The following is a 15235-nucleotide window of genomic DNA, read 5'->3' on the forward strand; positions in this document are numbered from 1 at the left end:
CGTTCTTAACGCCACCGCCGGGGCTTCTCCGAGGCGAGGGCGCCCCTGAGCCCGTGCAGAGGCCGGCAGCGGCGCGGGGCGCTCGGCGGCTCCTCCTCGCGGGTCTGAGCCGGAAGGGCTGGAGCGGGCGGGGCGAGGCGGCGGCGGCGGGCGCGATGCCGGCGGAGGAGGAGGCGGCGGGCGGCCCGCGGCTGTGCGGGTATCTGCAGAAGCTCTCCGGGAAGGGGCCGTTGCGGGCCTTCCGCAGCCGCTGGTTCGCCTTCGACGCGCGGCGCTGCGCGCTCTGCTACTACAAGGGCCCGCGGGAGGCGCAGCCGCTGGGCCGCCTGGAGCTCGCCCGGGCTGCCTTCCGCCTCCACGACCCGCCCGCGCCCGGCCCGGGCCCAGGACAGCAGCCGCAGCCGGCCGAGGAGGAGCGGCGCGCGGAGGAGAACGGCGCGCCCGGCACCGCCTTCGAGGTGCGCGGCCCCGGCGGCGACGTGGCCGTCCTGCGGGTGAGCGGCGGGGCGGCAGGGAAGGAACCAGCTCCTCCGCAGGGCCTGGCCGGCCGGGCTGCCGGAAACAGAGCGCCGCCTTTCTGGGGGCGTCGAGGCGGCAACTCCGCTGGGCAGCCGGGCCGCTTGGCGGGCCTCCCGCGGCTCCTGCCCGGCGTCCTTTCTGTGGCCGGGGGGGCGGCGCCCGCGCCCCGCAGAGCGAGCCCGGGGTCTTCGGGCCTTCCCGGGCGGGGATTGTGGGGGTTTCCCCCGCGCCTTTTGCCCGCGGCCCTCTGCAAATGCCCCCGGCCGGCTCCCACCCGTAGAGCCCGGGCCGGCCCATGGGGGCGGAGGGGCCGGTCAAGGAGTCCAGCCCCGCTCGGCTCCTGCTGCTGGCTCTGGCCTCCCTCGGGCTCCGCGGGACGAGCCCTTCCTCTCGGGAGCCAGAGCGCGGGTGGAGGCCCCGGACTTACTGCCAGTGGGATGTTCGCTCCCCTTCTGCCCGCCCGAGGAACGCGGCCGGCTGTTGAGGGCGGCCTCTTCGTCGGGTTTGCGCAGCCCTCTTGGATGCAGCTGCACGGCAAGACCCGGGCAGGGCAGCCGCTCCGCTCTCTGTCTGGGCCGCTCCGCGGGGGGCCCGGGGCTGATGGGGGCGGAAAGGGCTCAAGCATCAAAGCCGTCCCCCCTCCCGGCCATTCAAAAGGGTTCCCGTCTCACGAGGCCGTCAGCTTCCCGGCTGTCAGCACCTGCCTGCGGCTGCTAGGAGCAACTTGCTGGCCCCGGGAGCTCCGAGATTTCCACTCCAGCAGCAACTGCCTGGTGGCCGTGGGCCTCCTGAAGCCCCAGAGGTCATCCAGGCCACATCCACAATATCAGTTGTGGAAAACGGCCAGAACAATGCAGGTGTCCGAGAGACACCTTGACTCCTTTCCTGGAGCAAAATTCTTTTGCTGAAGTCCCCAGTGCAGCACACATCTTAAAGAGTGGCAGGTGTCCAACAGGGGAAGTAAATCTTCGCCATAACACTGGAAAGCTGTGGCACAATAGCTGAGTGATTGGCCCATGCAGTGGTAGGACCTGTCATGGGTCAGACTAGATGGCCCCTGTGCAAAGCCAGGCGATGACTGCCCTTCTGTGCTGTCTGTGTTTATCCAGCGGATTGGAAAGCTGCCTCTCAGCCAGCTGACAGGCTGCTGTTGCTCTGATCCACTCCTCCTCTTCCTCCTCCTCCTCTTCGAGGTCTGTAATGGCCGGGTTGCCTGCTTCTGTCCACCACAGGCTGCCACGCATCAGGACATGATGTACTGGCTGCAGGAGCTCCAGCAGAAGAGGTGGGAGTATTGCCACAGCCTTGACGCTGCCAAGCGATACAGCCAGACGTCGCCCACCCCTGCCGGGTGCTCCAGGGGACTGGTGGCCAAGGACAGTCCTGGTAAGTGATGCCATCTCTTCCTGGGGCCCCTACAAGTGGACAGTGCAGGAAAATGGCTTGGCAGATGAGGTCACTGCTGCAAGTTCCATGTGGTAGCATGTTGCTTTCATGCTGGCTTCGTGGTCCACATTTGGGAGCCAGATAGGAGGGAGAAAAGGCCTTTCTCAAAGTAAACCATGGAGGCTCCTGTCATGTGGGCCAGGCACTACATGTCGGTCTCAGCCCAGGGATTCCTGCAAAATCAGGTCCAGCTGGTCTTCCCTCCTGGACTACAACTCCCAGCATTCCCAGCCAGTGTTTGTTCACAGAACTGTTCACAAGCCAAAAAAGGCTCTGTGAAAGCCACCTGAGCACATTTTTCCTCCCTGGGTCACAAGAAGTTGCTTTCCTTGATTCGGTGATTTTTTTTTTCTTTTCCTTTTCTCCACAACAGGAAGTATTTATTTAAAACCATTACTTTAAAGATAAAACATATTGGAAATTGTGGTTTGTGTATGTATGCCTGTGCATATCAACACACACAAACAGCCAGCTTTTTGTTTTATTTTTGTTTTGCTGGATTTTTAACTTCAAGAATTATATTCAGCTATTTTTTTAAACTGAATTCTTATACCAAATATTGATTTTTTAAAAAAGATACATGAGACAGTATGTTTTACATGCATATATTCTGTTGAGTATCCACTTGCAACAATAATGTCATTCAAGGTTTCCCCCTTTTTAACAGCCATGTTTTTAAAGAGGTGGGCAGTAAATGCAACTTGCGGCACCCTTGTGAGCCGTAAGAGAACCATTGTTCGATTGGTATTTGCTGGGTTGCTCTGATTAGACGGCTGTTTCTGAGGGTGTGTGTGTGTGTGTGTGTGTGTGTGTCTCCTGTTGTCAGTGCCCCCCCAGCAGGCAGGGGGGAGGCTTGCCTTGCACTTTCCATTCTCGAGGAGCGAAGGGCAAATCCGGCTTGCAGACGTCCCTGCTAGGCCAGAAGAGCCAGAAACCGTCGGTCTCTTCCCTCCGCAAAGCCCTCAAAGCTGCTGCTGCAGCAGAAGAGCCGGGCCTGCCTTTCTGGCTGGCTGTGGTTTCCTCTGGGGAAGCCTGTGCAAAGTTGCAGGAAGTCACTTCAAGGCCCCCCTACCCAGCTTCTCCCCAGTGGGCAGAGAAGCCGAGCCTGGGATGGTCACTGTACGGGCAGACAGGCTGGGGAAAGTCTGGGGGGGAACGGGCAAAGCCTCCGTCAGGGAGCCCCCAGGAAGGAGCCGCCCCTTCCTCCCGGGCCATCTTTGCTGCACCAGAGAGGAACTGTAGCGGTGGCCGCACTGCTCTCCAGGGCAGAAGGCATCGACCTTTGCACGGGACCGGTAGCAGCGGGAAGGGCTTTGCCCAACTGGGCGTGTGCTGCCAATGCTGCTCCTATGGGGAGCTTGGAGCAGAGAGGAAGTATGACTGAGGCGGCTGATGAGTGCACCTCCTGCGTTTCCTGCGACGCTCCTCCAAGAGCCAAGGGATCAGCAGGCTTGATTGCTCCCCTCAAGGCCACCGTCACGCCGCGCCTCTTGTGACTGTTTCCTGCAAGCCTCTGGGTGGAAGTCGGTTGGCAGATAACCGGTGGGGTTGCTCTTCTTTAGATTGCACGGTGTTGTCGGCAAATGCTTCAGCGGAGAACGCCCGCAACATCCTTGCCGTTGAGATTGCACCCACGGAACTGGTGGGGGAGCAAGCCGCCTGCCTGCCTGCCCCGGGCCACCCCGGCCCCATCAACTTCTCCTTGAGGCAGCTGGGCACCGAGATCAGGTGAGTCCTGGCAAAAGCCGGCTGGGGAGCTCGCTCGGCCGTGACTGCTGCTCTTTTCCGGGGGCTAGTTTGGATTTAAGGCTGGCGGTGCTGAAGCGAGCGGACCTTTGGAAGTGGCTTCAGGCAGCCAGATCCCCCCAGCTGATGCAGCGTGTTCTGAACTCGCTCCCCTGGAGAAGACCTGTGAAACGCAAGGATGGCTCTGTTATGCTATCGCCCTCAAAGCGCCTCACTGGACAGCAGCCCCCCCCATCCAGAAGACAGTGAGAAGGAAGGGCCACCACTCAACCAGACGTTCAAAAAGTGGCCAAGTGACCTTTTCGGAAAATAAGCGTGGCATGGACGTAGGGGGCCTCTGGCAGGCGAGCTGCTCCCACTTGAGCTCTCAGCCATCAAAAGCCTCTGAAATGGCTACCCCCAAATCCAGCCACTTGGCCAGAGGCTCCCTTGTTGCACCTTTACAAAAGCCCCCAATTCCCTTCCCCCAATCCCCGTTGGCTCTGCACTTGCTCTGCCCCGCCGCTGCTGCCCGGCTTCCAACCGGCTACAGCTCGGGAAGGGGGGCAGGTAGGCAGCCTGCCAGGTGGCCTGGGAGGGTCTGAGAAAGGATCAGGCCCTCATGGCCAACATTCGTAAGTCAGATTCTACTTCCCGTGTGAGACTTGAGTTCCTCCTTGCGCTTTAGAAAGACCGGCCCTGCCCCCGGGCCTCCCCAGTTTCTGCCTGGAAAAGTAGCCCAGCCGTCTGCGGCCACAGTTGCTGCAGGCGCCCAGCAAATGGACAGCAGCTGCAAAGCGAGAGGCGTTTCCTACCCCCCCCCCCCTTTTTGTACTTTCCCTGTCAGGCATCTGCCTGCCACGAGCTTCCCTGTTTTGCTGATCCTTCTCACAACCTGCCCGGCAGTAAACCCTTCTGTGGGGTAAAGGAAGGCTGGATTTTGCAACTGGGCCTTCCTCGTGGCTTGGGGCAGCCACGTTGAACCCGCTTTCTCTTGGGAAGGACAGAGAACGTGGGACAAAGGGGGGTCTGGGGAACTCTCCCTTGGAACAGAGAAATCTGGAAATGCCCTTCTGCTTCAGTGGGAAAGTGTGTGGTTTCTCAGTGTGATAGAAATCGAACTGCTTTGGAGCAAGGCAGGAAAAGTCACCGGCTGGCCAGAGCCGGCATTTGTCCTTTTAAAAGCCCTTTTTTTCATTGGGGTCCTTATCTTGGCTTATTTCCTCACCCACCCTCACTGGTGGCAAGTCGAAATTTGACGCCGTGGAAGGCCAGCAGCCGAGTGGCCGCAGCTAGACCATAGACAGCCGGCCATTGGAGGCCCAGGCTTGCACCGTTTCCTGCCTGCTGTTTGTGGTTTAGCCCAGAGAGGCCGGAGGGTGAACAGCAGATAAATCCAGATGTTCTTGTATTTGACGGTTGGGAAGGAAGAGCAGCAGGGCCGGTGAACTTGAGCGTCTTTCCATGCAGCACTGCCAGAGGGCAAAGGGGTGGAGGGACAATGTCCTGTCCTGGACCGCTTTTGAGGCCCAAAGAGGGAGGGGGAGGGAGGGCACTCTCTGGGCACGCATGTTCTCCAGCCACAGCCGCTTCACCTCAGATGGCGAGAGGGCCTCTGCTTCAAGGCATGTTTGGCACTGAGGGAAGCCGCTGGGTTCTTGGCTTCTGCAGCTTTGTGAGTTTTATTTTTTTTAAAAAAAATCAGCCAACTTTTCTTTGCCCTCCCAACCATTTTGAACTTCTATACTTTGCAGAAATTCTGTGTCTTCCTTAAGAACCGGAAAAGGAAGTGGGGAAAACCGCAGGAGTGTTTTTTACACAGAAGAATGGGAAATGCTGGACCCCACCCCAAAAGATCTGCAGGAATCAGCGGCTCAGGAAGAAAAACAAAGGCTGGCAGCCGAGACCAGCAAAGGTGCCCACTGCTGTCCATTGCTTCCCCCCCCTTTTCTCCTCTTGCAGAATCATTCTGGCTTTGCAGACTTTGGGGGGGCGCTTTGCTCCCTTTTCTGAGCAGAGATCCCCAAGGGTGGCAGGATCCCAGGTTGGCTTCTGTTCCCTTGGAGTTGTAAGGGTCAGATTGGGGAAGCGGTGGCTGCAACAAGTGACCCCCCATTCTTATTGGCTATTGCATTGGAGACCCTCCAGTTCCCTCCCATCTCTCCTGGGGAGTTTGGGGTCAGTGCTCAGAACAGCAGCCTGGCTCTTAACTTCGATGCCTGGCGTGCTAAGGAGAATGAAGCTTCCCTGTCTCCTTGGAGGGAGGGATGGCTCGGGGGGCTGCTCTCAATTTGTCCAGGGGCTCTCTGGGCTGCTGAACCAGCCAACCTTCTGCCCCCTCGTCTCCCCCCCCCCATGCTGCAGGTGGGACCGGCTCAAGCTTCCCCTTTGACTTTGGCCGCCTCCCGCCCAAGGCCAGGCGTCCCCTGAAGGACAGCATGGCTGCCAGCAAAAGCCGAGGCGGCCAGGAGGCCCCCCCTCGGGAGTGGAGCAGAGGCCAGCCGGCCGCAGAGATGCAACTGAAGCTGCAGAGCCAGCAGGAGGACCTGGAGCAGCTGAAGACGGAGCTGGCCAGCCAGAAGGTAGGCAGGCGTGAAGGTGGGGGCAGTTTTGGCCACCTGCAGTGGTGGGGAAGGACAGGATGGCACCTGGATTGGGGGGGGGCTCACCCACTTGCCCATCATCCAGGCCTGGCTGCCCTCCAGGAAGCCCCCGGCTGGCTCTCGCGCTTCCTTCCTCATTTCCTTCTGGGGCCCGAGGGGCAGGAAAGCCCTTCCGGTCGGGGGGGGGGGGCAGAGGCTCCTTTTCCGCTGCTTATTTCCGCAGCTGCTTCCTGCTCTCAGTACAAACTGCAACAAGGGATTGGCTTCCCCAGCACTGGTTGCAGAGCGTGACGCTGGCTGGAGCTGAGTGGGAGGGAGAAAGGGCGGCTCCAGGACTCTCTGGAGCTAGTTTCCACAGTGAGGACTAGAATCTTGTTCTCCCCACTCCTAGTCTGGAGCCTGAACCACGAGATCACCCGGCTCTCTCTTTAAACAAGCAGCAGTAGCCTTGGAGGAAAAGTGTGGCAGCGGATCCCCAGGATGGGAGGCGGGCCCTAGAAGGGCCGGGTGACCTCTCAGTCTCATGAGAAAGGGACACCCAGGGAGGCGTTTCCAGGAACTGAGGGGGCACTTGGGGTGGAAACAGGAGGTGCTTCTATGCCAGGGGGTGGGGGGACCAGGCGTGTGTGTCCCGGGGTGAGGAGGCTCAGACCAGGCCTCTGCGAATTCCCCTCCCCCCCACCAGCCTTCTTGCTTCCTCCCAGGAACTGGTGCGGCTCCTGCAGCAGACGGTCCGGTCCTCCCAGTACGACCGGTACCTCACGGGGCCCCTCTGCGACGGGAGCGCCAAGGGCCACTTGGAGCTGCTTCACCAGAAAGACCGACAGATTTGGGGCCTCAACCACCAGTTGGAAAAGCTGAATCTGGACAAGGAGCACCTGCAGCAGGAGGTGGCCAGCCTGAAGTCCACGTTAGGGGAGCTGGGCGAGCAGCTGGACATGCTGATGGAGACCATCCAGGCAAAGGACGAGGTGATCATGAAGCTCTCCAGGGAGCTGAGCGAATGCGAGTCGTCCTGGCAAGGCAGAGCACCCCCTGCCGACGCCTCCCCCCCCCTCAGCAAGGAGCAGCAGGAGCTCAGCAAGCTGAAGGTAAGGGTCACGTTTGCCTCCTTGTGGCCTGGGTGACTCGGAGCCTTCGCTGTCCCCCCAGAGCCCACCAACCCATCTGGAGGATGGCATGGATAAGGAGGAGGGTGTGCATCATCAGAGGGAAGAGAAAATGCAGGGCTGATTTAAGCAGCTGCAGCCTATTGGTTTGGCCACTTTCAGCAAGCAGAAGGAAGGCCTTGCGCAGGAGAGATGAAGCCTGAAGCCAAGGCCAGGGGCCAAACCCTTTGCAGTGCCACCTTTCTCCTTCCCTGGGTGGCAGAAGCAGCTGCCCCCCCCCTTCTTTCAAAACACCCCGCCCTGCATGAGTCTCCCAATGCTCTTTGTTGACAGGACAGCCTGCAGGGTTACAAAACCCAGAACAAATTCCTAAATAAGGAGATCCTGGAACTTTCTGCTTTGCGAAGAAATGCCGAGAACAGGGAGAAGGAGCTGATGGCGAAGGTCAGCCAAAGGGGCAGATGATGGTAAAACCTCCCCCACTTTCAGGCCCTCCGAAGGGGTCAGAGCCACTGACAGGTGACCCATTCTGTGGGGGAGAGACCAGAGATTCGCTTCCCAAATTGACCGGTTTTTCTGCCTCCCCAAAAGAGGCTGACTGACCACAGACCATGTTGCTCTCTTTGTGGTGGTTTAGGGGCCGCCACGTTGCTGGGGTAGGGGCAGAGTGGTGCTGGGGTGGAGGCTTCCCTCGGCTTTCAGGTTCAAGCTGTCTGGTGCTGCTTCCCGCCTCAGCCCCCCACTCGGTCTCCCCCACGCAGTACACCAGCCTGGAAGCCCAAATGTGTCAGGTGGAGAGCAGGTACCTGGTGCTGCTGCAAGAGAGGAAGACGCCGGTGTGCTCGGAGGAGCCGAACCCCGACAGCAACCTGGTGGCCCAGCTGCTGGAAGATGCCCTGAAGGTGGACAGCGGTGAGCTGCCCACACAGGCTTACTTCAAGCCCCACATGGTCAGGTGAGCCCTGTCTGACCCTCAGCTTGGAGTCACCCCCTGGGAGTGGCTCAGGGAGGGAGACGTGGGCCCACACAGCGGCTCTCCCCATAGCTCAGCCTTCGGCATGTGAGGATGGCCAGAATGGTTGCTGACCACTCTCAGACATGAATCCTGGGTGCTTCTCAAGCTGGCAGCAGCGCCCTTTCCCGCACCGAATGGGTGGAGCTGAGCTTCACATCTAGCTTTATGCAGCCAAAGGATTGGAATTCCGCCTAACTAACTGGGGTGGACAAGCCTGGTGCCTTTTCTAACCCTGGACGCCAGGGGCGGCTTTGGTGACTTTCCTGGAAGGTTTTTCTGCTTCTGGTGGTTCTGGCAAGTGACCGGCTCCCTCTTCTTTCCAGTGAGTATGACGTGTATGGGTTCCAGACAGTCCCGGAGGACGAGGAGGAGGAGGAGAGGCTGGTGGCGAAGGTGCGGGCTCTGGACCTGAAGTCCTTGTCCCTCACGGAGCACCAGGAGATGTCCACGGGCGTGAAGTGGGAGAACTTCCTGGCTGCCACTGTGAACAGGGAGATGGTCCGCTCAGTGGAGCTGAAGAGCCTCATCCGGGGTGGGGTCCCCCACGAGCACCGTGGCCGGATCTGGAAGTGGTGTGTCGGCCTCCACGTGAAGAGGTTCAAGGAGAGCAGCCCCCCCGGCTACTTCCAGAGCCTGCTGCAGAACGCGCTGAAGAAGCAGAACCCGGCCTCCAAGCAGATCGAGCTGGACCTCCTGCGGACCCTGCCCAACAACAAGCATTACTCCTCGCCCGCCTCCGAGGGCATCCAGAAGCTGCGGAACGTCTTGCTGGCCTTTTCGTGGCGGAACCCAGACATCGGCTATTGCCAGGGGCTCAACAGGTACGCAGCCCTTCCAGGCCAGCCAGGTCAAGAAGATGGCAGTCCCAGGAAGATGGCTGTATTGTGGTGGGGTGTGAGGGGAATGAGGTCTGGGTGACCTGTCCACGTTTTTCTCCATCCCACCCAAGTTCCTCCCTCGTGCTTCCTTCGGTCTCGGGGCTGTGCACTCTCTTTCCCCCCTTTCTCGTTTTGCTCCTTCCTTCTCCAAAGTCCACTCTTGGATTCGTTTGCGAGGTAGGAGGCAGGCTGTTCAGGAATGGGTTCCCCTCTCTGTTTCTCCTTCCCAGGAGAGGAAGACCTGCACCCCTCGGCTGCGTGAGAGAGCAGGTATGTCTCGCTTGCCTGGCTCTGCGCCAGCAGGCACTTTAGGGTGGCGCTCCGTGTTTCATAGGCCACAGGAGGAAAGGAAAGAGGCTTCCAAAAGCTGCTGTCCCTTGCAGGAGCTGGCCGTGGCTTCTGCCCCCTGGCTCTGTGAATGGACGGTGGTCTGAGTGACCTTGGGAGATGAAGAGACGCAGCCTTGGGAGGGCTGCCTGGAGGGCCCGGCAAGCAGCTCGAGAGGGACCCTAGTTTCTCAGGCTGCAAAGGTGGGGAGGGAGAGCTGCATTTTCAGATTTGCAAAATTTTGCTAATGTCGCCTTACCACAAAGTAGAAGTTGCTTCTCTGCTTGCGTTTCTGCCTGAAAAACTGATCTGCTGCACGGAAGAGCTTTTCGTTGGAGGGGAAGGGAGGGGGGGTGAGCAAGAGGCACAAAGCCATCATTTCCTTCTTTCCTTTTGGAGCCCTTTTTCTGGGGTCTTGGGGCGCCTGGGTGTCAGTCTTTTGCTGGGGTCACCTCGAATGGCTCCGAGACTCTGTGGGAAGCGCCACTCCCGGTGTGGCCTCTTTTTCAGACTGGCAGCCATTGCTCTACTCTACCTGGAGCAGGAAGATGCCTTCTGGTGCCTGGTGACCATCGTGGAGGTCTTCATGCCGCGGGACTATTACACAAAAACACTGCTTGGCTCTCAGGTATGTCTGGGAAGAGTGCTCAGGAGCTCTTGCCAGGGCTGGTGGCCATGCCTTGCGGCTCTTTGAGATGGGGGCAAGTTGGAAAAGAAGTGGTGCCCCCCCCCCGAACAGCCTGGGGAAAGCCTTGGAGACGAACGGCCCAGGAGGAGGAGGAGGAGGGAGGGAGGGAGGCCTTCAGGATCCTTCTGAGAGCCCCTCCCCAGGAGGGCTGCCTTCCAAGGCTGTTCCTCCTCCTCCTCCTCCAGGTGGACCAGCGCGTGTTCAAGGACCTGATGAACGAGAAGCTGCCCCGGCTGCACACACACTTTGAACAGCACCGGGTGGACTTCTCGCTCATCACCTTCAACTGGTTCTTGATCGTCTTTGTGGACAGTGTGGTCAGCGACGTCCTCTTCAAAATATGGGATTCCTTTCTCTATGAGGGACCAAAGGTAGGCCCCTGAGTGGAGTCCCCGGGATCTTCAGGGCTTGGGAGGGGAACCTTCTGGGGGCTCGCTCCCTTTTGTGACCCAAAGCTTCATGGATGCGCAGGTGATCTTTCGGTTTGCTCTGGCCCTCTTCAAGTACAAGGAGGAGGAGATCTTAAAGCTGCTGGACTCGACGTCCATCTTCAAGTACCTGCGGTCTTTCACTCGCACTGTCCTGGACGCCAGGTGAGCATGTCTGGTTTGCTCTGCCATTCACAAAGGAATCAGTCAGACGCTATTAGAAGGAGCTTCTGATTTTATCTTGTATTGGGGGAAAGAAAAATGGAGTAAAACAATGTAAATGGTGCCATAAAATGGGTTTTTGAGCCCTGGGCTTCCTCAGGAACTTGACAGGGTTCCAGGAGAGATTAGGGGCAAAAAAGGGTCGCTCAAACCCAGCCCAGTTTCTGTTACTGGAGCTTTTGATCAGGGGTTCCAGCTGCAGGGATCATTTCTTTTAATTAAAAGATCCACAGAGGTGGAAAAGTTAGCGCTTCCCTGCGGTGACACATTTGAGCCTGCTCTTTGGACGGCCCACAATGAGGCCTCTCTGGTGCCTCCTCCTCCTCCTCCTCCTCCTCCTCCTCCAGGAAGCTGACGGGCATCGCCTTCAGGGACCTCAACCCCTTCCCCCTGCGCCAGATCAGGAACCGGAGGGCCGTCCACCTGGAGAAGGTGCGCCTGGAGCTGCTGGAGCTGGAGGCCATGCGCGAGGACTTCCTGCGCGAACGGGAGACCCACCCAGAGAAGAGGGATCTGATCAGCGAGGATGAAGAAGACGGCTGAAGGGACCTCAGAGGACTCCTTGGGGGCGGGGGCTTTTCCACAATGCAGAACCTCGTGGGGATTTGAGGACAGCTTTACAAGTCCAGCGTTTCACAACTGAGTCAGATCCTGCTCAGATCGTCGTTAGTGTACCCAGCACTTTCATTTCAGTTGCACAGCTGAGCTGTGAGTGTTTTCCTGATTTTCAGAGCCTCTGAAATCCTCCAGACACAATACTGAAAGGCCCATCGTTTTACGCCAAATTCGTGGTCTTCAAATCATCCCATTTTGGAGACAAATTCCTTGTGGTCTTAAAAAAACGAACCAAGTTGCGGTAGCTTTTCTGGGGCTTCGAAGACGTTCTGCAGGTCCACCGCTTGGCTTTCCCACCTGGGGAAGCAGCAGCAGAGAACTGGAGACACCACCAGGGATTCCTTTTGGGCCCGGCTCCCCGTCTCTGTTGGAAACAACATGGCGACCAAGAAGGTGGTCCTTTCCCTGGCCTGAGGCGCTCAAAGGTGCCACATTCCTCTGCAGGATGGCCGGCCCCGTCCACAGCCAACAGCCCCGGCTGGACTTGGCCCCCGTCTCCCTGGTTCTCGCATTGGGAGCCTGTGGTTCCACGGAGAGTAGAGGAGCCCGAGAGCAGGTGCCCGAAAGTTCCCGTTGGGGAGCTGGGGGACAGTTCATCCCAGAAGAATCCAGTCCTTCCATTCAGGCTTCCTGCCTTCCTTGCATGCAGCTTTTCTTCTTCAACAATCCCTCCCCCCCTGCTCCTCCAGAGGCATTTCTTGGGGAAGCAGTTCGGAGCCCCAGTGGCCAGGAGGATTTGCCTGCTCACGACCAGATCCAAGCCACTTTGGGGGCCAAGAAGGCACCCCACAGCCCAGAGTCAGTTTGGGAAAGACAGAATCCAGGTCCAGTGTGGGCATTTGAATACCTCGCACTTGAATCCCAGTCTAGTAGGCCAATCCTGGGCTATAATAAGGTGGCAAAGGAGGAGGGTGAATCCTCCCCGGTGGAGTTTTGGCTGACTTGTGGCTACCTGGATTAATGTTAATGTGCTGGCCAGTCTGGTGGGTTTCCTCTGAAAGGGGGGCTACAAGGGGTACCCCAGGTTGTGTGATGGAACCCAACGGGCTGGATGTCTTCATCCTCTAGAGGCTTTCCAGACTGCCAACACTGAAGAGAAAGTTGAGGAAAGGGAGACAGCAATACACACACCCTAACACACCCCTTGGCAGCTTGAAGGTGGGTAGACTTCTACTCCCAGAATTGCTCTGCTGGTTGGGGAATTCAGGATGCTGATGTCCACCCATCTTCAAGCTGCCAAAGTTGAGAAAGACTGAATTTCCAAATTTTCAGGTCTCAATTCCTGCTATGAGGTTTTCCTTTCTTTTTATAAAGAATCCCAAACTCTGCTATGTACTATATATATATACAACGTATTTTATGCATGGTGTCAATTCAAGCAGAAAGTAACCCCCCCTTCTACTTTTGCAGTTTGCACAAGCTTCACAGAGATCCAGTCCATTTTTCTGCCTTTCTTGCTGGAGCCCTAGAATGACCCATCCCCTTCCAAGAGGCCTCTTCCCTCTGGAGGAGGGGTCCGGTATCCTGCGGAGGGTGACCATCACAAGACTCACAGGAGTTGGAACTCCCGGCACAGATTCCAGAAGATTGGGGGGAGGGCAGGAGGTTCTCTTCTGTGTAGGGTGACTGCAGTCAGGGATCCTGAGAGCTCTTTGGGGTTTAAAATCCCTAAATTCATTTGCCAGATGTTTGCAACCTCTTGAAAATGGATCATTTATTGTCTTTGATTTTTAAAGGCTTTTGATCTTCATTCCTATCTGGTTTTGTCTGACCAATCCCAACAAATAAATGCACACGACCACCTGTTGCTGTTGGATGGACTTTTCTGTTTGTGCCCGGGAAGCAGAGAGGGCTGCTCTCTCCCGCAGCTTCGGCAGACAAGGGGGTGGCACCCGTGGGCTGACAGAACGCAGGCCAGGAGGGGCAGAGGGTGGTGAGTCCTGCTCCTGCTTGGATTCCGGCTCTTCCCCCCCTGACCCAGTTCAGCCTTTGCCATTGGGGGTGTGGAGGGGCGGATGTCCTTGTAGTGGCCAGTGAGTCCCAGTTGAGTCTGGCGTCCATCTGAGAACGCTCCCTCCCAACCGGCCTCTGTCCCATCAATAATCTGCCCTGCGCAATGGGCCCATTGGGGAACAATGGCGGGCTGGGAGCCCAATGATTCTGGCGGCACTGATGCAGGAGAACAGGCCCTGCTGCCTCTCCCCTCCCTGTGCAGGGTCCTGGGGGGGGGGCAAGAGAAGTTCCGGCTGGGTGGCTGCTGCTGCAGTCCAGGCAAAAGGCAGGAAACAGCAACGGGGGGGGGGGATTTTCTGGCTAAGGCAAGAAAGGACTTTTTCCTGTTTGCGCCTTTTACCTACAAGCCTTCCATTTCAGTTTGCAGCTGTTATGATGGTCAGTCCAACAGCCAGATATTTAGGCTGGATCTGGCATTTTTGTCCACTTGTTGGGTCATTCCCTAGCAGCCGGCATAAGCGGATGTGGGTGTTGGATGGCAGCGGTTCCAAGTCAAGCAGCCCCTTGAAATTGACTGTTGCAATTTTGTCAGTGCCCAAGGTGTTCAGGCGGTGCCCCGGATATTTTGGGATCCATCCTTTTACAGAGAGAGGGGGAGCTTAAGGCATACCTAACCCTAATGCCTGCTATTTTCCCCATCACAACAACCCTGTGAAGTGGGCAGGGCTGAGAAAGTGACCGACCCAGCTAGCTTCATGCTTTCGGGGGGGGGGGGAACTAGAACTGGTCAGGACACTTCCCTGGTTGATGACCAACCTGGTTTAATGCTGGCTTAATCTATTGAATTAAGTAAGGAAAGAGTGATGGATGCAACCCAAGCTTTCTGCTGTTTCAAACTGAACCTCTTTAGAACATCTAATAATTCATAACCTCCTCAGGACTGAAACAGGAAGGCATTTTAGAAGAAGAAATGACTCGCTAAACCAGTGGTTCTCAACCTGTGGGTCGGGGCCCCATTTGGGGTTGAACGATCATTTCACGGGGGTCGCCAAACAACACAGTCTGCCAATTTTTCCCCCCTTTTCCTTAGCTGTGCTACTTCCTTTTATTCTATTGGCTTTTGAAAGCCAATAGAATAGACTCTCTTGAATAGAGTCTAATTCTATTGGCTTTCAAAAGCCAATAGGAATTGTCCAGGCTGTCTCTGCCCTGCTGAGCCCGCCAAAAGTCCCATTCTGCAAACGGTCCTGCACCAGTTGAGTAGTCCTCGACTTACGACCGGTTGAGTAGTCCTCGACTTACGACCGGTGGGGGGTCGCGGCATTAAAAAGGTTGAGAACCACTGCGCTAAACCAAATTGTTTCTCGGGGGATTTCAGGCTCAGCCTTCCGCTCCTCCGAGCCTCTTGCGAGCTCTTCTAAGAATGTCACTTTTTGCAAAACTTGTTTGACTTTATTATAAGTCCCGGAGGGGAGCCAACAGCCTTCCGCCCCCACCGCGGCTCCTCCCGGGCTCTCCTGGTTGGGAACCGGGGATCCCCGGGAGGGCCCTGCATCCGCTCGGACGGGGCTGCCCCAGAGGGGCGGGGGGCGCTTCGGCCCCCCCTCCTGGCCCCGAGAAAGAGCCGCCGCTCCTCCGGCCGCGAGGCAAGGCGGGGCGGGTCCGGCGGCGGGGAGGCGGCCGAGGCTCCGCTGAGGACCCCCGCCC

General features: G+C 57.8%; 1 protein-coding gene across 4 annotated transcripts; it reads left to right on the forward strand.

The window, feature by feature from the left end:
- Positions 1 to 67: 67 nt before the first annotated feature.
- Positions 68 to 13378, forward strand: TBC1D2B (TBC1 domain family member 2B). Of its 4 annotated transcripts, none has more exons than XR_005556341.1 (13): positions 73 to 494; positions 1752 to 1905; positions 3528 to 3693; positions 5445 to 5605; positions 6055 to 6272; positions 6998 to 7384; positions 7736 to 7846; positions 8164 to 8357; positions 8741 to 9238; positions 9526 to 9565; positions 10133 to 10250; positions 10496 to 10681; positions 10782 to 10903. XR_005556341.1 is itself a non-coding variant. In XM_039340025.1 (13 exons), the coding sequence occupies exons 1-13, from the start codon at positions 156 to 158 to the stop codon at positions 11501 to 11503; spliced, it is 2814 nt and encodes a 937-aa protein (XP_039195959.1). In that variant the 5' UTR covers positions 83 to 155; the 3' UTR covers positions 11504 to 13378. The 4 variants fall into 4 exon arrangements, 3 of the variants coding, with proteins under 3 accessions (XP_039195960.1, XP_039195959.1, XP_039195958.1); XM_039340025.1 differs by lacking the exon at positions 9526 to 9565 and adding an exon at positions 11308 to 13378 and having other exon boundaries at positions 83 to 458; XM_039340024.1 differs by lacking the exon at positions 9526 to 9565 and adding an exon at positions 11308 to 13378 and having other exon boundaries at positions 85 to 494.
- Positions 13379 to 15235: the final 1857 nt, after the last annotated feature.

Source organism: Crotalus tigris, unplaced genomic scaffold (assembly GCF_016545835.1).
Source record: "Crotalus tigris isolate CLP2741 ecotype Arizona unplaced genomic scaffold, ASM1654583v1 scf7180000017741.1442986301:2390832, whole genome shotgun sequence".
In the NCBI taxonomy this organism is placed as follows: domain Eukaryota; kingdom Metazoa; phylum Chordata; class Lepidosauria; order Squamata; family Viperidae; genus Crotalus; species Crotalus tigris.